The 20,593-nt window shown below is 46.5% G+C and overlaps 1 protein-coding gene across 1 annotated transcript in view; it reads left to right on the forward strand.

Moving 5' to 3' along the window:
• The window catches only part of LOC138488828 (collagen alpha-1(XXVIII) chain-like), a 324,042-nt gene that overhangs the window by 99,295 nt on the left and 204,154 nt on the right, over positions 1-20,593 (forward strand). Inside the window, exons 12-14 of the mRNA XM_069616159.1 lie at positions 1,440-1,508; positions 3,771-3,839; positions 14,581-14,649. Of these exons, the coding sequence (XP_069472260.1) occupies positions 1,440-1,508; positions 3,771-3,839; positions 14,581-14,649 (207 nt within the window). The remainder of the gene's footprint in view (positions 1-1,439; positions 1,509-3,770; positions 3,840-14,580; positions 14,650-20,593) is intronic.

The raw sequence follows: 20,593 nt of genomic DNA on the forward strand, positions 1-20,593 counted from the left end.
GAACTTTTAAAAAGAGCACATTCCAGCTGCATCAGTATATTAATTTATGAAGTAATAGACCCCCTACCACTCCCAACACTGTGAATGTGTCTCCACTGAGAAGCACTGCCCCCAAAATAGAAAGTTTCCATCTGCATTTCTCAGTGGGCTCTGCCGGGAGGTAGTGGATTAATGGATGCAGGAGGCCGCCCTATACCAGCAGGAGTCAGCCCTGGAAGCTGTGATGCTGCAGAACAGCCCGCTCTGTTTACAGGCATCTCTGCCTATTGCAGCTCTATCCACTGACCGTCCACCAACCGTAGACCTCCACTGCATGCCTTTACCCTTTACCTTTCTCCTGAGTAATTACAGATGTCTTCTCTTAGGCAAAAAGTGGCCCCAAAATAGCCCAAAAGCTTGGGGCGATAGCCCAATTGCAGCATCCCTGATTATTGTGTAGGTGGAAGTTTGGGGACTTTAGGAGGCAGAAGGGATCAGAGGTAGTGTTATGAATGGAGTGACAGGAGTATTCCACCAATCGGGTGTTTTTGATGCTGTCAGGTAAGGATGAGCCAAAGATCTGATTGGGTGAGTGCTCCACAGGACAAAACAACAAACTGAACACAGCCGCGTTCTCACATGAACCCACAATCCACCATTTCATGGGACTATGTTTGGCCAAGTTGGCTTCTCCAGCTTTCGGCCACATTAGAAAAGATGGTGTTCCCTTTCGTTTTTCCTCACCAATGCATTGCCCTTTCTTGCCATTGCCCAGCGTGGACTTCATTATTTACCAAGCTTGCACATGGGCACGCCACAAGCAAGGGAGGCCATGTACACGAGGAAAACGATGACTATTGTTATAACCATATCTCAGGAAAGACCATAACAAAAAACATTTCTAAGAAGCCGCTGCCTTACACTATGACCCCTGAAGCTGAAAACTCTTTGGGGAAAATGTACATCATTTTGTCGAAGTAAATTACCACGCAGTCATTGACTTTGGCAAAACAGCAGCAAACGAGTAGAATATGCGAACGCCTTGAAGTTGTGTTTTTGTGTGCTGCATGCTACAAGCTTCCTTGCTGACTGGGCAATAAAGACTCCTGAACAATGGCCCGGTCCGCAATTCAAGTCCAAAGGCGCTCGCGGCTGTAAAGTCCATTGACTGGCTGAAGGGCAACTGCACCTATGTTCAGAATAGGACCCGTAGAGCGCAAGCTGGCTGCTTGCCATGTCCTGTATGTGGCTTTTTAATGAGGGTGTCACTCAAATAAATAAATATATGCGTGGCCATCTTCATGGAAAATAAATGATTATGTTCCGTTTCATTAAATGTACATCACTGTAGATTATTTTTAAAGTGCATTGGGCGTATGTATGGCTCCTCTGAGCCCCATTGTCCAGTTTAGAATCTGCCATTTCTAGACTGTTTTAACAAGCATTCTTCATCTTTTCAGGGTGAACGTGGACTTGCCGGCCCTCCGGGACTGACTGGGGAGACGGGAACAGGGTTCCCCGGACCGAAGGTAAACACAACTGCGAGAACATCCCTGCAATAGAAAATAATAGTCAATGCCTAAATTAAAAAAAGTAGTCCCGCGTTAAAGACCTAGGTTACCTTCAGAGGCGTTGCTGGGAAGGGGTGAGGGGGCTATAGCCTTTTGGTTGTAGCCCTGGATAGAAGCTCAGGGGCTACACCCAAAAGGCTAGCTAGCCCCGAGTCCCGACCGTCCCGACATTACCGTAGCCCACAGGTCTTTTCCAACGCCCCTGGTTAGCGTGAACATGGATCCACTCTTCATGTAGCCGCTGGGCAGGTTTCCCACATGCTCAGTCAGTCCTGACAGGGGGGGGGTCTGATTAGATTCGGGCCTCGGAGGTGCTTCTTTTAAGCTGAGAGAAGGAGGGGTGTAATCACGCCCTGTAGACAGCTCGATGCGTCATTGTGCCACCATTTAGAATAGATGGCTATCCTTCTTAAAGCTTGAGTCATCTTATCACGATTGTGCCTTTGGGTAGTATACCATACTTTTGTCCAAATGTTTGTTGGGGTTGGCCTAAGCACCTCCAGCACAAGATTGCTTAATTAAAAAAAAACTTTCCATGGTGGCTGTACATTTTTCATGGCCATTTCAGCAGCAGTCTTAACGGTTGGTTGCTAGAGAAGTCTTCTGATGAAGCGCATCATCACTGCTAGATTCTTCCTGCCCGCAGAGTTAAAGCGCGAGTGGCTGAATCCCTTTGTATGTATCTTTGGTCTGAAGCTGCCCAGGAGCACGCAGCTGCGTGATAGGCGTGGCACAAGAAGAGATAGGACTAGGGCACCAACTGCACGTGGGACCATTCCAGGAAGAAGGAGAGGGATCCAAACTCTACTTATTCCATTTAGAAACATCAATTTTCAAGGAGTTGCAGAATTCCATTCACTATCCTCTGCTTTTAGAAGATTTGGAGGCAAGGTAGGGCTAGAATTGTCGCCCTTTTGAGCTTTGCTCAAGGTCTCTGTAATGTAATCTCTGCTGTTTAGCGGTAGCCTCCACGGCACAGGAAGCAGAGCACGGGTGTCAGGAGAGTGGCTTCTCCAGCTTCCTTGATGGCCCGAGGCGTTCTGTGGTAGACGCAGTACCTTGACGCAAATTCTACTGGCTGTCTGGAAGTAGCTGAAGGCCCGTCCATGCAGGTGACACTTTCTGACATTCCTTAAACCCACATATCTGGCAAGCTGCTTCCCTATTGAATGAGGTTGTCCATCTTTATCTGTTGATGAGGTTGGGCTTGTAAATGAGGTGGGAAGCTTCAGTATCCATTGTGATATTCAGTGGGTTCTGCAACAAGGCCTGTGTACATATTAGGGAGCAGGGAGGGTGTGGATGCTGAACCCCTCGCTGACCCTATGGAGCACGCGAGGGAAAGTTCCCGCTAATGGTGTGACATCCTCAATTCTGAATTGCTGAAAGGGGTTGGACATGAATGAGGAGGCTCAGTCGAGTGCCATGTCTATGGTATCCAAGTATTTGGCACACGATGGATGCAGGTTTCTGATCCACTTTACTGTAGGGAGTGGCTGGCAGGCAAGTCGAATTGTAAGTGGGTGGCTTTACTTCTATTAGAGGGGCATTCTCCATGAAGGTAGCCTCAGTGGTATCAAAAACAAAGAAAGTCAAGTTCACTGAGATACCCACTTTCCAGGTCTGTGTGTGTGTGTGTGTACAAAACATGCTGCATGCTGTGTAATGCAGGCCTCAGACCGTGTGTCCACTCTCCCTAATTGTATGTATAGGCCTGACTTTTGGAGCAGTGATGGCACTGTGGCAGGTGGGGAATGAAGTCCATGTTAGAAAATAGCCTGCAGCTAGTCTCTGGCCAGCCGCCCTCTTTCCAACAGAAGGGAGGAGGGCACTCTCTGCAGCATCTCATGTCTATGAATGGCTGGTTCCGTCACCATAGTTCTAGATACCGCCGCCCAGCCATTGGGAGCTATGTAGTGGTGTTGGACCTGCGCGGGGCATGATACCACCACATCGCTGGTGTCCAGAGGTCTACACGCTGCAACAAAGCAAGCAACGGGGTTGGGTTTTGCCCTCCTACAAACTGCAGGCGTGAAAGTCCTCCTTCACTGTAATTATGCGCTCATTACCTGGGCAATGTGCCCACCCCATGCAGCGCACTACTATTAGTAGAGACTTCCTACTGAGTAAAAAGTATGACATTTCATTGGCGCAATCCCTTTATCACATAAGGATTCTACGATGGTTACAACAAATAAAAAAGCGCTTCTTTAATTTCAGGGGGACATCGGTTTCACCGGAAGACCAGGGCCAAACGGCCCCCCTGGAATAGGAGAGCCTGGATTGCCAGTAAGTATTGACAGAGATCAGTGTTGGCATTGTGCCAGCCAGCTCTTTGCTGATTTTAGATTAATGGCATCTAATAAGTGGTGCTGACTGCCTTGATAATAGGAATCTGAGTGCATTGTTCCCATCCCCTTGGTCTAGATTTCTACCGAATTGCCCCTCCTCCTGCCCCTTCTTAGGGTGGGAGGGTTCTCCTGTACTACCTCACTTTTTCCACCTCCCCATCTTCTCCATCCGTCCCTTCTCAGTCTACCTATCTATATTTTTCCACCTTTTTTTATCTACCCACCGAATTTTCGATTTAAGGGACTTTTTGCTCTTTTTTTGTCAATTATTTTGAAAACAGTTTGGGTATATCTCAGCTAAGCAAATAGAAAGAAGGGCTCAATCAACCCGATTTGATCTTAGCTCTGCCATGGGCAAGCAGTGTGAGTCTGTGAAAGCAACTCTTTAAGCCTTCAATTTATCAAAATTAATTATTTGTATGTATAAAATCATGATACATACTCGCTGCTTCTATTATTTAAATATGAACTCAGATGTTTTCTCAGATGTACTAATATAACTTGAATCCATCCCAATTCCCCGAAAATCATTGTTTTGAATGATAGCATTGATTACTGTAATTGGCTTTCTTATATGAACAGCCCCTGGGAAATCATAATAACAATATCTCCCAGGATGCCATGCCCCTCTCTTTGAGCTGCATGCCCTAGACATGATTTTAGTCGGAGTGAGGGCTGAGGCGGGGACCCCCTGGACACGGGGTCGGCAGGGCCCCCTGCCCTGCGTGGACTGCGGGGCCCCCCGCTACACCAATGGCTACCATCCCAGCTCATCTCACTTGTCACCAGTTTTAGATGCTATTTGAGCACAGGGTCCTCTTTTTTGTTTATGGGGGGCTTGCGGGTGAGGGCAAGTCCCACAAAGCTACCCCACTCTTACACACAAGGACAGGGACAACTGTAGTATATTCAGTGTGGGTCTACTAGACATTAATAGGTAGAACCATGGGGTCAGAAACTGGTTTAACACATTTATTTCATAAAGCAAGATAAAAATACTAGCATAATACAAAACTCGACATGTTTCAGCCTTCTCACTTATGAGTTCCAACAAGGCTGACCCATGTCGAGTTTTGTATTCTGCGTCATATCCTATTTTTAGTGTTTTTATCTTGCTTTATGAAATAAATGTCTTAAAACTGTTTCTGACGCCATGGTTCTACCTAGTAATGTCTAGTAGACCCAGACTGAATATATACTTCATGTGTCCCCGCCCCTGTCTGTAAGAGTGGGGTAGCTTCGTGGGACTCTATATTATTTTGTGAAAGCTGTACAGTGTTGCAAGATGGAGAGGCTTCCTTGTGCACTCCCATGGGATGCGCCTTTGAGCGTATGGGTCCTCGCTGCCTCTTAGCCCCATCTGGGCCCCATAGAGAAATAATAAAGCAGTTTCTCTCAGATCACTGCAAAATAAGACGAGGGGGACCAAAAGAACAAGAGGTATTTAGAGAGAGCGGGACATCATGGCTGCCATTAGACAATGGTACCAGATAAGCAACGAACGAAGGACACATAGTGTTGGTGACTTTATTGCGTTGCTAAGGCGCCCAGCTGCCTTACAGGGCCAGAATGGAAAGAGAAGGAGCTATTGGGGTTGTTATATGTGATGTTAATGGGACCATACCTAGCGTTAACAGCCCCCCAAACGTTGTTTTTAAGAATTTAGACTATTTAAAATAATGACAATAGTTTGGGCTTTATAGGTAGCCCTTTCAGCACCACCTAATAGTCAAAACTAATAGCACAGAGAAACCAGAGATATCCAGGAGAATAGATGAAGAAATAGCAAATAAAGAGCTGCCTGAAAATGGATAACAGGTAAACTATCCATAAGGAAGGAACATCTTATGTTCGATCCCTACATCATCACAAAGTGGAGCATTGCTTCAATACATACTGATTGGCCAAATTGGCTCCCAAGAACAAGGCTCTTCAACATTATGATCCTGCAACACCAGATCCAGCCTGGCTAATTTGAGTGTAGTGATATTTAAAGCAAGAGATGTTAAACCGTAAGAACATTATCTATAGATTCACTGAAAAAACTTTGTTAAAGGGATGTAATGGTTAAGTTGGACTCATAAAAACCTATGAAATTCAATGAACAAACTTTGTTAAGGGGACGTTATGGTTAAGTTGCACTAATAAAAACCTAGCAAATTCAATGAAAAAACGTTGTTAATGGGACGTTATGGGTAAGTGGCGCTACTAAAGACCTATAAAATTCAGTGAAAAAATGTTGTTTTCCAAAAATCTGATGCACCTCACGCTTCACGCCAACCAATCAGCAAACACGTTATATGTCTGTGGACATGACGCAAGTCTATTAGCCAATCGGTGTCCTGTCCGCGGAGCAAACAGGGAAGTGTGTCCGCAAAACGGACATGGATATCACTAATTTGTTTGCCTTACGTTTTGGTTGTTTAAAAAAAAAAACTACTGGATGGATTTACACCAAATTTTAAACAAGCACGCTTTCGGGACCAAGACGCCGCTCCTGCCACAAATTTGGTTAAAATCCGTCTAGCGGTTTGGGCTGCAGGCGTGAGCAATGTTTTTTCCCATTATGTCTAAAAAGAAATTTTGGGACCCCTCCTATAACTTTGCCCCCCCTTAACCAAACCTCACCAAACTTTGCATAAAAATTTAGAGTGGGCCATATACTTTTTTTTGCAAAGTTTGATGAGGATTCATCCAGGGGGAGCGGAGTTATAAGCCTCCGAACAAAGTGCCCTTCCTATGGGTTTAGCAACTTAACCATAACAACATGGCCGCTACCGCAGGCCATGTAATAAGAAGATAATAGTCAAAGAAGGAAGAGCAGATCACGTGAGAAGACATGGACCATAAACTCAGTAGTTACTATGCAATGAATGTCGAAGAGCTAAACTCCAGGTCCAAGATCGTCAGTTTAGGAGTAGGGGAGGATGGCTAATTGGAAAGGCATTTGGTTAGTGAGGGCTGCCACCAAAATCCAGAAGAGGAATGCGCCTGAGCTAGAAGGCTATTAATAGCATTGCTGCGTGCCAAAGAAGGGATTCTTATGCAAATTGAGAAATCAAAAATCCTTCAATTAAGTTCGAATTGGAAGATCTTATCTTGCTGTGACACATATAGACCTTTTTTTTTTACAAAAGTAGGCAAATTGACAAGAAATGATAAGATTCTCAACACAATTTGAAACCATGTGGGGATTTACATGCCCAGGAATTCAGCAAAAAGTTCCACTGAGACCGGCATTACTGCAGCTTTGCACCAGTGCTGTGCAAGACCACAATTCCGCAAATGCAGAAATGGACTGGAAATGTACCTATTTTCATGAGGGCATTTTCATTTGCCCCAGTACAAAGTCCAGACACACCAATGTGCAAACAAAATGTTTCACGCCTTGCTAGTCCGATTTTAAACTCACACATAACCCAAATTGTGATACCTTTTACTGAACAAACTGAAATTACTATTCTTAGATAGAAAAATGCATAAGCTTTCGAGGTCCCATAGACTTCTTCATCAGATGGTGGTTACACAGTAAAATGAGCAACAAAAAATACACAGTGCAGAACATATCACTGTGCTCATTAATGTGTTTTTATTGGTCATTTTAACGAAAACCTTTTTACATTTTGCCACCTTGGCATAATATTTTCACTGAGTCCAATAAAAGGTAAAAAAAACTTTGACTTTTGAGGAACGTTTCTACAGTATGGTCCCCTTAAGTCTACCCAACCCTTCTTCCTTTATCTGCACCCACGCTAAGCCACTTTCCACATCTTTCTCTATTCTGTGCCATCTGACATCTGCAAAGTAATGCATATCCGTATCTCCTATGTAAAGCAATGCATACCCGGATCTCGTATGTGAAGGAATGCATATCCGGATCTCCTATGTAAAGTAATGCATATCCGTATCTCCTATGTAAAGCAGTGCATACCCGGATCTCCTATGTAAAGTAATGCATATCTGGATCTCCTATGTAAAGTAATGCATACCCGGATCTCGTATGTAAAGTAATGCATATCCGGATCCCGTATGTAAAGTAATGCATATCCGTATCTCCTATGTAAAGCAATGCATACCCGGATCCCGTATGTGAAGGAATGCATATCCGGATCTCCTATGTAAAGGAATGCATATCCGGATCTCCTATGCAAAGTAATGCATACCCGGATCTCGTATGTAAAGTAATGCATATCCGGATCCCGTATGTAAAGTAATGCATATCCGGATGATAACTAGAAATGAGTGCAGTAAAGTAATTTTGATCTTTTTGTGGGATATGCACCTTTTAATGACAATGATGTGTTGGTGCATATATATCTGATATATCATGATGTGCAATGTATTAAAAGAAAGCATGTATTCTTAGCAACAGCGCAGAATAGGACATACTTGATCATGGTTTTCCTGTTTACACGTTAAAGAGCGGTGGTGAACCAAAACTTATCAAAGCTGATGTGACCCTGATAGATTCTGGAGTTAGGCCCCTCGGGGGATTATGGCACCAATAAGGCCCTTTTATGATTATGGTGGTAATGGTAAAAAAACGCTTTTTTCCAAATACTGACTAATCATGACACTCAATGAGGTAAATAACCCAAGCTGGGGGCATGAAGGAATACAGATTATTTACCCTATGGGGTACTTTCTATTTACCCTACTCCTTGAATGGCTCATGCAGTACCGACACATCATTGCTATTTTTAAAATAGGGGGCATTCAACCAAACACATGCTTTTACCATGCAGAAATGAGGCGCCTAGAGTCTACTTACAACCAGCACGCAGCCCAAAAGAGGAAATTAGGGGGCACATGGTGTCTTGCCCTTTGTTGTATGGACTAGTGACCCATGATGTTGAAGGTGATGTGGGGGTGGGAGGGTGACCCGCTTTCATAGAAAGAGACAGGATATTAATTTGAGATTAGTTCTCCCTTCCACAGTAACATCTAGGAAACTTGATACTTCACATTTTGAAAATATGAATATTGATGAGTCTCTCTATCAGGCTGACATGTATGTTGTCACATGTATTAAGTTTTCAACATATATGGCATGGCAGTGTGCGCCATGTACAGCGCGGGAGTGCCAGGGGGTAAGGATTCTTTTGCCTGTGCTCTGGTTTCAATCATGAAGTAAACCTGACACAGCAAACGAGGTGTCACTGCTGCTCACACACATGCTGACATTTGCACACATGTGATGGCATGCCTAAGAATGCATATATATCTGATATTTCCGTCAGAGGTGATGCGTAGGGTTACCAAAGCTATGCCACTGCAGCAAGAACGCACAAAAGGCAGGCCTTGCTCAACGGGAAAGATGTTCCACGCCCTAGGCTGAGCTAGATAACAGGAGAGACAGGGGCAGTCTATTTCTCCTTGATAGCTGTGGAGGGGAGCGTGGTCCAGCAAAGTCCAAAGTGAGGTGTGAGCCAGGCTCCGATGATCTGGCGAACCTGTCAGGGGGTTACAGATTGGAATAAGTAGGCCCATCCCAGGGCCTTGTAGGCTCCTCTGTCCATCTTAGGTAAGTGTGCGGCAATGCGTGGCACTTATGTTTATGTGGTTAGCCCAGTACTTCTCCCTTATCAATAGCCTTAAAGATGAGAGGGAACTCCCAATAGTCTGTCCGCAGCGGGATATAGCCATTTTAGCATGTCCTTTCCAACTTAAACAAATGGAAGCGTTGTTTATCCTAAAATTTAGACCCAGTGAATGTACATCATCCGCTTGTGCAGAGGTCTGCAACCTTTCGCTCTCCAGATGTTTTGGACTGTAACTCCCATCAGCCCTAGCCAATGTACTCAATAGTGAGGGTTCATGGGAGTTGTAGTACAAAACAGCTGAAGAGCCGAAGGTTTTAGACCCCTGCCCTCGTGGTACCGGGGTTTGCATTATGGCCACCCTCTGGCTACATTGCTCACCTGCAAAGGAAGCAGAACTCTGTTCCAAGATTCTCATACTTAGCTCATTTTGGATTACCTCATTGTTAGTGTGTAACTGCACCATTGCCAAGGGTGAGCTTCTGTATCCACTTTAAGCTCCTCCAGAGCAAGAGTTCATGAAATGTTCTGCAACAGGGCTATTAGCAGAGATCCAGCGCTTCATCGTGGTGTGAGATCTCAAACAGTGCCGTGGGAATTGATCCAGAGCCCAACTGTGATGAAAGATTCAGAACAGTGTTGTTTCAACGGATCCAGAGAAACCCTGTGATAAGATACACAAAACAGTGGTGTGGGCACAGATCCATAGCAACACTGTGATAAGAGATCCAAAACAGTGCTGTGGGCTCAGATCCAGAGCAACACTGTGATAAGAGATCCAAAACAGTGCTGTGTTCACAGATCCAAAGCAACCCTGTGATAAGATACACAGAACAGTGCTGTGGGCACAGATCCAAAGCAACACTGATAAGAGATGCAAAACAGTGCTGTGGGCACAGATCCAAAGCAACACTGTGATAAGAGATGCAAAACAGTGCTGTGGGCACAGATCCAGATCAACTCTGTGATGAGGGCTCCAGAACACTGTTGTGGGCACAGATCCATAACAACACTGTGACAAGACATCCAAAACAGTGTTTTGGGCACAGAGCCATAGCAACACTGTGATAAGAGATCAACAACAGTGCTGTGGGCACAGATCCAGATCAACACTGTGATGAGGGCTCCAGAACACTGCTGTGTGCACCAATCCAAAGCAAAACTATAAGTAGCCTATAACAGTGCTATGGACACACATTCATATGCACACACAAATGCAGAGTGCGGCTGTCTACAAATGGAGAATTGTAAGTAGATATCCCGACCAGTGCTGTGGTCACAGATCCAGAGCAACATTGCGATAAGAAATCCAGAGCAGTGTAGTGGACACACAGCCATATCCAGAACGAGGTGTAGAGATCCCGACCAGCGCTGTGGGTAGTGATGCAGTCACCGCCTGAAGAGAGATAAAGTATAGGGCTGACGAGAGATCCAGAGGATGTAAACTATGCAGCCACCAGCCAAGGTGTAGGCAACCAAATAAATACATAGAAATAAACAGTCACATTACCATTAAAGAGCTACTTTCTTTCACGCAAAGGCAAATTGCTCTTTTGTTTCTACAGCCATCCAGTAAAATGTGGGCACCATTTATAAAGGGTGATGGCAAATATTCTGAGATCAACAGCATGAACAAACATTATTGTTGCCTGTCACATAACCAACGATACTGTGACTCGAACCTGTTCAATATCTGAAACAAAGGTACATCTACAATCATTATGGGACAGGCAGTTCAAGTTTCTTATAGACATTGGCGCATTCCTGGTACTCAAATTGGAAATTACCCTACAAAATACAATTTAAGTTGTAGCTTGAAATCCGGCACTTCCAAAACTCTTCAATGGTTTAAGTTGGTGTAATTTCTACTGACATTTTCCCCAGTGTGGTAGAGGCAACTGTAACAGGGCCTGCTTCAGTGATGGTGTGGCACCAATATGAATGTGTCTGCTGTGCCTCTATTGTGTCTATGGGGCGCACAATATTCTCAGGGGCACAACCATGGGTTATTACAGCGAAATGCTCTTGTGTACTTTTGGCCTTCTGGCAAATGAAGCATTGCAGTGTTTCACTTGCTTCCATACAAAAATGTTTTTCAATCATATAGGGCCTCATTCCGAGTTTAGAGGTAGCCATGGCGCTATTTGCACCATGGCTGCCTCCAAAACCGGGTCCGGCACCGGTCTGGTTGAATGTGGACTTACCGGGTCATTCCGACCCTGGAGGACCCGGTAAGTCCCCATTCAACCAACCATTCCCATATGAGCCCCCATAGGGCTCAAATGGGAATGGGGAAGGCGCTAATGAAGGGCCCGCAAATAGCAGGCCCATTATTAGCGCCCTGGTCCCTTAGCGGGACTCGTAAAGGACATGTGGTCAGACCACATGTCCTTTACGGTTCCCGCTAAGGGACCTCGGAATTGGGCGGTAAGGGATTACCAGCACCGGTCTCCTTACCGGTGCCCGGTATCCCTTACCGCCCAACTCAGAATGACCCCCATAGTCTTTTATTTTTTATGAATCTTTCGAGGGGGAAATTCTCTCTAAACCTGCCTGGGTTGTTTCAGTCTGGCTCACTTTTTGGGTTGTGCAACTCCAGGCCTTGAGGGTGCAGGATCCTGATGGGTTTTCAGAATATCCCTCATTAAAATTCATGAAGGCAAGTTTGCATACATTTAGAATCATTGTATGCAAATGCATCTCATGAATATTAATGAGGGGTATCCTGAAAACCCGACATGTATCCGGCCCTTGAGGCTTGGAGTTGGACAACCCTGGAACATCCACCAACCACTACTGTGTAATATTATGCTTTTAATTTTCATAGATCCATAGATGTGTAGTCAGGGGGTCCGCTAATTAGTAAATAATAAAAAAACATGTACTCGAAAAATGGAGCACAAACCGGGAAAGAAGCAACACTGTTTATTACAGCTGGATGAGCACAAATCAAACAGAAAAGTGGATTAACTCTGATCGAGATGCTGACATCTGAATGGACTATGAACAGCAGTTTTATAACAAGAAATACAAAAGTCGGAGGTCAGGAGAAACACTTGCAAGTTGGAGGATTCGTTTTTTCTGTGCTTCCCAGGGATTTGATTGGTTTGCAATCTCCTCCACCTCCTCGATAGTTACATTAATTAGTTAAAGCGTCATTAGAGCAAACAGTTCAATAGTTTCCCATCACCTCATCTCTCCATGTAATACCACATTTTATTCACAACCCACCCCGGAACATCCTGTTATTAATGAAGCAACATTTGTCCTGACCACCAGAACATTAATAGACTGCCATTGGTAAGCACCATTGAGAACGGGACACAAGATACCCTGCAGCTGGTGGAAAAGGGGACATTCACACGATACCTGTTAGATAATGACCTTCGCAGACTCTCTGGTAGATACTTTGAGGGCTGGCTCCCTCATCAGAGCTTAGGAACTTACCATCTGATTGGTCCTCTCAGGAACGCCACTCCATCTACTGTTCCTTTCCCACAGAGCAATGTGTTGGTCCAGCTTTACATCCAATGAATCGTTACCCCCTACCATTCCGGTGAAATCCTTTGTGCAGTGTGTCTGTGGCTCAGAGTATCTGTGTTATTCCCCATCTAGCCACCCCCACTGTGCATCTTCTTTACTCCCACAGTTGGTAGGTGCGCCCCCCTATCCTGTGCTGAATTAGCACCTTTAACACACGTGGGGCCCACAGAATGTGCTTTTGAATTTGAAATGGCCTCCCATCCGATCGCGTTTGACCCCTGACGTAGCGCCTCGTTTGTTGCTCTGGAAAATAAAGGGCTTGATACATACTATGTTGGCAACCATTGATGGGGAGGGAGCAGCAGATGAAATGTTCCCAGTGTGTTTGGGCTGCTGTGTTGGCAGGGCGACCAGGGGGAATCATGTCACTATGACACCACTCTTTGACTCCTGGTGTTTGTTTTACACATTACTGGTATCAGGTCGTCAACGTTATTTTGCTCATTTGATGTTGCCAAGACTGAAAGTCCCAGGATGCATTTGTTTGTTAAATGAAAGTCAGTAGCTGGAAAAGTCCCCCAGCCCAGGCACCAGGTTCCCTGTGATGTTAACAAAATGTGTAATAACGATAACTTTTTTACTGTACCGAAAATACTGAAAAAATACTGAATTATTTTTTGGGCGGGCCCAAGCCCCTATTTCCCCAGGTTTATAACCCTGCCCCAAACCCCTTTCCACCCGTTTCAATCCTTTACCCCACCCACATACATATTTCTACAATAGAGGTCTGTATTTTTCGTTATTTTGGGCTAGGTAAAAATGTTTTTCGTTATTACATATTCAGTTATATCACTGGATACCGAGGTACCAGGGCTCTGAGCTATTTTCCAACTCCAGGCCTCAAGGTCCGATTCCACGCCAGGTTTTCAGGATACCCCTCAATGATTCCAAATGTATGCGCATTTTTCCTCATAAATATTAATGAGGGATATCCTGAAAATCCATCAAGATTCCAGCCCTCGAGGCCCAGAGTTGGACAACCCTGACTGGTGCCGCCCTAGTAAACAACAGACCCTGAAAGAGAACATGCGCGAGACTTTCCCTGATCCTCCAGGTGACTGCCTCTTTCACACACTATTTGGAATGGAGCACTGCTAAAAGGACTTTACAAAATGAAATTCACATTTGACGTCAATGTTTAATAAGAATATTTGAGAAAACGTGTTGCTTTTTTGCAAGTAAGGCCACTGAAATGTATGGAACGAACGCCAGAGGGTGATTTGTGTTCATCAGGGGCGATGCATGTGGTTTATCTAACGTGAGGAGCACTCAGGGAATTTCGCCCGATCACACTTTCATACATATTTTCCATGGGAGCATAAATTGCTAGAAAATACAGGGCAGGGATTTGAAATATAACAGAACACGTATTGATTTTCCATAAATAAATAATGTGAGATGACTCCAGCCTCTTGGCTCCTTTGCTTCCTCTGAGCCGCAGGCTGTAGGCGCTCCTTGTTGTGTTGACTTTGTTGACGGCAGCCCTCGGGTATTGTGATAAACCGGTTACAGCACAGGGCGAGCTGTCGAGCTATCAGAAGGTTTGGAAAATTAGAGATTCTCTGATCCTGACTTGTATTCCTTTTCATTTGACAGGGGCCTCCGGGACAGCAAGGCGTTCAGGGAGAGCGGGGGCCGCCGGGAGAAGGACTGCAGGGGCTGAAGGTAAGTCCAACATGGGCAGGGGGCGGGGTAAGACGGGCGGGGGCTACTGTGGCCTGAAAACGGTTCGGATAAGATTCCAACTGCATCACAGTTCGGTAACATGCCTGGGACATGCTTCATTTTGTGGGGTATGTGCACTGCAGTTGTGGCAGTCTGTGCTAGATGTGTTACGTCAATGTGAAGTCAGTGGGAGCAAACACGTCACTTTGCAGTAAAATGTGCTAACAGCAACTTCTCCTCTTAAGTCTCCAAGGTAGGCCTGCCACATTACATCTGCATTTAAACTCCTGCAAGGAAGGTGTGAGGACTGCAAGAAGAACTTGCTTAATGGGGTTAACAGGGTGGTGACCGCTTGGGGTTCCATCCAGTGGTTCCATCCAGTGCTGGAGTTGCTAAAACTGGTATGGAAAATATGGCGCGTGTCCTGAGCGAGCACTGAACCCTTGCGCCATAGGAGAACTAATCGACAGCAGGAAGAGTGTCAATGTAAGTAGTGTTATGGGGATCTCTGATAGACCGCAGAAAGAGTGTCAATGTAAGTAGTGTTATGGGATCTCTGATAGACCGCAGAAAGAGTGTCAATGTAAGTAGTGTTATGGGATCTCTGTAGACAGCAGGAAGAGTGTCAATGTAAGTAGTGTTATGGGGTCGCTGATAGGGTCCCAATATAATCCCTCTTTGTGCCTCACTCTCTGTCACTGGTTCTACCTACCTTGGAGGGAGAGGTACTTTCAGCATTGCGTGCAAACCTAAGGGCATTTGGAAACTTGCCCAAGTTAACAATGCCTGCGAAAGTTGCTGTTGGAGCCCATTGGTACATAATAAATCAGAGGCAAGATAGCAGCCAATCTCATCAAGAAACACCACACAGGTATCCAAGCACCCACAGCCAAGAGGAAATGAGTACTGTGAGCAGTGCCAAGGCCAGCAAAGGCTACCAGCACTATGGTCCCAACAACCCCAAAGGAATGGCCAGGTGGGCCACTGCCTTCTCATTGGTTCCAAGGGGGAAAACTAGGCTGTTCCTTTCTTTGCCTGTACTGTTTCCACCTGGGACCGCAGAACCTAAGGAGGTAGTCATGTCTGGACGGCTAGAAGCCAGATAACAAATATGCTTGATTAGATTATGATGCTTCCAGATTTGCATTCTTGTGATGCATAATATCCAAACACTCTCCTCAACATTCAGCATAGAGCGACAGCACATTTTTTATTTTTTATTGTATTGGGTATTTGTAAGGTGCCTATATAACAGAAGTGTTTCGAGGCGCCACAAGGCAAAAGTGGAGTGGGAGCATGGGGAACAAATATACAGTAATAATAGCAAAACTAAACAATAATGGTCCTACTAGGCCTTGTGACATTCGGATCGTGCAAGTGTAGTGAACAGAGGTGCAGGAGAGGATGGGAGTAGTGAATGGTAAGTGCTAGTGGGAGCCCAGGAGGGGAAGTGCCAAGGGGGCCAGGGGATGGTCAACAGGCTAAGTAGAAGGGTGGCGGTGTCCCGAGTGGGTGAAAGCCACCGGCAGTCATGGGGAGGTCCCAGGGCAATGCTGAAGGGGGATGAGTGCTGGTAGTGACTGGGCGGAGGGCCTGGAATCGTGTAAGACTCATGAGGGGCCAGGCCGTCAGTCTCAGCGGCAGTGGGGAGATTAACAGGGGAGGGGGAGAGGGAAAGAGGAAGGGAAAAGGAAGGTTTTCAGAGCTCTCTGTAACTTAAGGTGGTCTGGTTCGAGTCAAAAAGGGGCACGGAGGCTGTTCCAAAGGGAGACACCAGCCATGGAAAGAGATCTGCCACCCACTCTCTGCCTGGAGAAGCGTTTGATCAGTAGAGAGTTGGAACTAGAAGATCAAAGGGATCTGGCAAGTAAGTATTTGGGGAGAGAAAGTTGGACATAGTATGGTCCCAGGCCCCAGAAAGCCTTGCGAATGATGCAGAGGGTCTTGAATTTGATCCTGGAAGCCAGTGGAGAGATTTTAGAGCTGGAGAGATGCAGTCCCTTGCAGCCCTATTCTGGATTAATTGAAGGGGGCAAAGGGAGGAAAGAGGAAGATTGAGGAAGAGGCTGTTGCAGTAGTCCAGCCTGGAGAGGATCAGAGCTCTAGAGACATTGAGCTTCTGGGGGAAGGGAGGAAAAGGAGAATGCCTCTAAGGAGGATAAGCTGAAAGTGGGCCTTCTTGGGAAGGTCGAGGATGTGAGGAGTAAAGGAGAGGGAGGAGTCGAAGAGGACCCCAAGATTTGTGGCCTCTAAATGGTGAGGGAGGAGGGCCCAAGGAGGGCGACCAGAGGGCAGGAGGGAAACTGGGCACGGCTGTCGCGATGAAAAGGATCTCAATCTTGCTGACATTACGACAAAGATCATTGGAAGTACACCATGCCTGAATAGAAGTCAGGCAATCAGGGATGAGAGAGGAGGAAGAGGAGGTAGTAGTGGGAAGCTTGAAGGAGAGTTGTGTGTCATCAGCATAGCACTGGAAGTGAGGGGAGAAAGAGGAGATATGATATGATATGGCATTTATAACGCGCCTATACACAAGTGTTTCAAGGCGCAACGAGGCAAGGGAGGGGGAACAGGGGAAGACAGATAACAATCCTACCAGGCCAGGTGTCATTCAGATCGTGCAAGTGCATGGTAAGGGGGAAAGGGAAAAGTGCGAGGGTGCAGGGAGAGGGGAAAGTGCAGTACATGGGACAGTAGGATAAAGAATAAATAAAACGGACAGCTAGTGGCAAGTGCAAGGTAAGTGCAGGCATAAGTGCAGGTTAGGGGCACTGTAGGGATACAGAAACAGTCTCCAAGTGCAGGGGTTGCCAGGGAGGAAGTGCAGGTGAGCCACTGGTGGGGCCTGGCCCTGTGAGCAGAAATGGTGGCCTTGTGACCGGTACAGATTCTGCCAGAAATCAGCAGGGGAGAGGAAGAGAGAAAGCAGAAGCTAAGAGGAAGGTTTTGAGGTGCTCCTGGAACCGGAGATGGTTCTCCTCAAGTTTCAGGGAGGCAGGAAGGCTGTTCCAGAGGGAGGCCCCTGCCGAAGAGAGAGATCTACCACCAATTCGTTGCTTGGAGAAGCGACTGACCCTGAGGCAAGAGAGGCAAGGTAGATGTTGAAGAGTCAGAGAGAGAGGATAGAGCCCTGTAGAACACCAGATGTCGAGATAGAGGTGGTGAAGGAGAAGGGGCCCAGTTGCACCTGTGAGGGGCGATAGGTTAGGAAGGAGGTCAGCAAGTCCAGTGCCCGGTCCATGATACTGAGGGTTTCGTGGAGCCATTTAATGAGGATGGAATGGTTAGTAGTGTGAAAGGCTGAGGAGAGATCGAGGAGAATGAGAACAGCTGGAGAGTTAGAATCAAGATTAGCAAGCCGATCTTCACAGGTGTTCAGGAGAGCAGTTACCATGCCTCTGGATGCCCAGAATCCAGATTGGTGGTCACGGGGAGGACCAGCAAGTTCAGTATGGTGGATCAGTTGGGAGATGACCAACTTCTCCAGGAGTTTGCCTAGGAAGGGGGCATAGTTAGCCAGGCAAGAAGGGTCAGCAGATGGCATTTTTAGGCGACCGTGCAGTGTTTGAGGGATGGTGGGAAAGAGCCAGAGGCAAAGGAATGGTTGGCAGAGATCGACTAAAGCATGGGAGAGAGAGGAGATGTTGTCCTTAATAGTTTTGGTAGATCAGGGAGACATCTCTTTGGATGAGACCTTCATTGAGCGTACAACTTTATAGACCTCATCCGGTGTAATGGGGGAGAAGAAGGAGAGAGTGGGGGGAGGGAGAGGAGCCAAGGGAGGCAGGAGAGGGGTGGGTTGGGGGAAGAGGTATTGGAAGGAGAGAGTGAGGAAAGGATGTCATGAGATTTAGATGTGAAATGGAAGGCCGATGAAGTGCAGAGGGCCTGGGAGGGAAGGAGAGAGGTAGAGACTGCAGTTGGATTGACGAGTTTCTTGCGTTGTTAGTGAGTCCAGAGATGCAGGCTTGAATGTGGGCTCTCTTCTAGGAGTGGATGGAGAAACGACATTGCCTTTGGAGTAGGTGGCAGGCCAGTTTGCCAGTGGATGTGCCAGAGGTCTTCCTCTTGCATTCAGCAACTGTGCACTGACGTTTCAGTGTGGGTAGATCAGAGTCAAACCAGCCGTTACACTTGGAGGCGGGTTTCAGGTGGATCCTCATGACAGGGGCAAGGATATCAAGAGTGTTAGAGATGGTGAGGTGGAGGTTTGAAAGGAGAGAGTCAGTGGGAGAGTCAATATCAGGGAAAGGAGGAGGGGTGAGGGTAGAAGCAAAAGCAGCAAATGACATTCACTTTATCGGTCGAATGACTGCAAAGGAGCTGGCAGTGCAAGAGAAGGCTCAGACAGAGGGCTGAGGGGTCCCAAGTAGGAGGAGAGGAGAGAGTGGTCAGTCCAGGAAAAGGAGATAGTGAGGGGGTTGGAGATAGGTATGTCAGCGGAGATGAAGGCATCAAGAGTGTGCCTGACTGAGTGAGTCGGACCAGAAGGAAGAATGGTAAGGGAGAGGGAGTCGCAAAGGTTGTGGAATGACGTGGCTGATTCAGAGGAGTCAAGGTGGATGTCAAAGTGTCTGAGGAGGAGGAGTTAGGTGGAAGAGGTCAGGAGAGAGGAGGTGAGGTCAGCCCATTCAGAGAGGAAGAGAGAGAGAGTGGACCAGGGCGCCTATAGATAGTAGCAAGGGTAAGAGAGAGAGTAGGAGAGACACAGAGTCTACAGACAAGGCATTCAAAGGAGAGGAGTAGGGTTGAGTAGGTTTGATAGAAGCAGGGACCCACTTAGGGAAGATTAGGGCCACTCAACCACCAGACTGGTTGGGCCTGGGTTTAGATAGGAGCTTATAACCCTCCGGAAGGAGAGCGCCAAAAGCAGTGAAAGAGCTGGCATTGAGCCACGTCTCGCTAAGGGTGAGGGGTATGGGGGCATGGTGCTCCTGTCAGAGGTGGGGAAGACATAAGAGGGGAGTAGGAATGAGGACTAGTGTACACAAGGGCGGTGTTTCCACTGACGGGCCTATAGATCAGTGCTCACCCTCTGGTACCTATAAGACAAGATAGCTGCACCATGTGAGGAATGGGGGTGCAGGATTCACTTACTCCAACACGACCGAATAAGGAAAACTCAGTAGTTTGGCAAAGGGAAGTCTGTTTAATGACAAGTACATCAAACAGGGAAACACTTGGAAATCAGCATCGTTGCGATCGCCTGTTTCGCTCCAACTTCCTCGAACTTCAGTTGAACAGTAACTTTTATACATAAAACTCGTCATCATTGACGTCTCACTCTACGAAACTCGTCATGCAATATAATTGGTTAGGAAAGGTAACTTAAGTATAGGTGCTATATCTGTATATGGTAACAGAGCATGTGGATTGGATAACTCTTATCGGGTGGGCGTCTACACCCATCCCACTACATCACTCGTGATAGACGTCACTACATCTACAACGTCTTATTGGTTCTACAAGCTATAGGACCCTAGATTATTTGGTCCTTTGTGATTGGGTGGGTTACACCCCTAGGCATAAATCTCCACTTTAATTAGCAGCATGCAGAATGGACACCCAGATGAGAAGTGCCCCAAGATTCACCCTGCCTCCCTTCCATCAATCAGTACCTTTAGGGCTATGTGTCAATTAGTTGGCTGAGGATGGCCTCGAAACTGTAGCTTCTTATCAGGAAAAGTTATGGCATCCTGGGTTCTGGGTGACATCAGACATTGGTACCTCTTTGCCCTTGGCTGGTCACGTGTCTGGTCAACGTGAATCTGCTTCATTTTCCTTCTTTTCGTGTATTTGATTCTTACTTAGCCTTGCCACCTGCCTGGGGCTTCCTTATCTCGACCTTCACTGGCTGGCTGGTATACTCTGAAGTTTCGATTCTCCGAGGTTGCTGCTCTCCTCCCTTCCTTAGGTTGACCTCGAATTTCCCGGGCATGAG

Source organism: Ambystoma mexicanum, chromosome 9, assembly GCF_040938575.1.
Source record: "Ambystoma mexicanum isolate Mex_15411 chromosome 9, UKY_AmexF1_1, whole genome shotgun sequence".
In the NCBI taxonomy this organism is placed as follows: Eukaryota; Metazoa; Chordata; class Amphibia; order Caudata; family Ambystomatidae; genus Ambystoma; species Ambystoma mexicanum.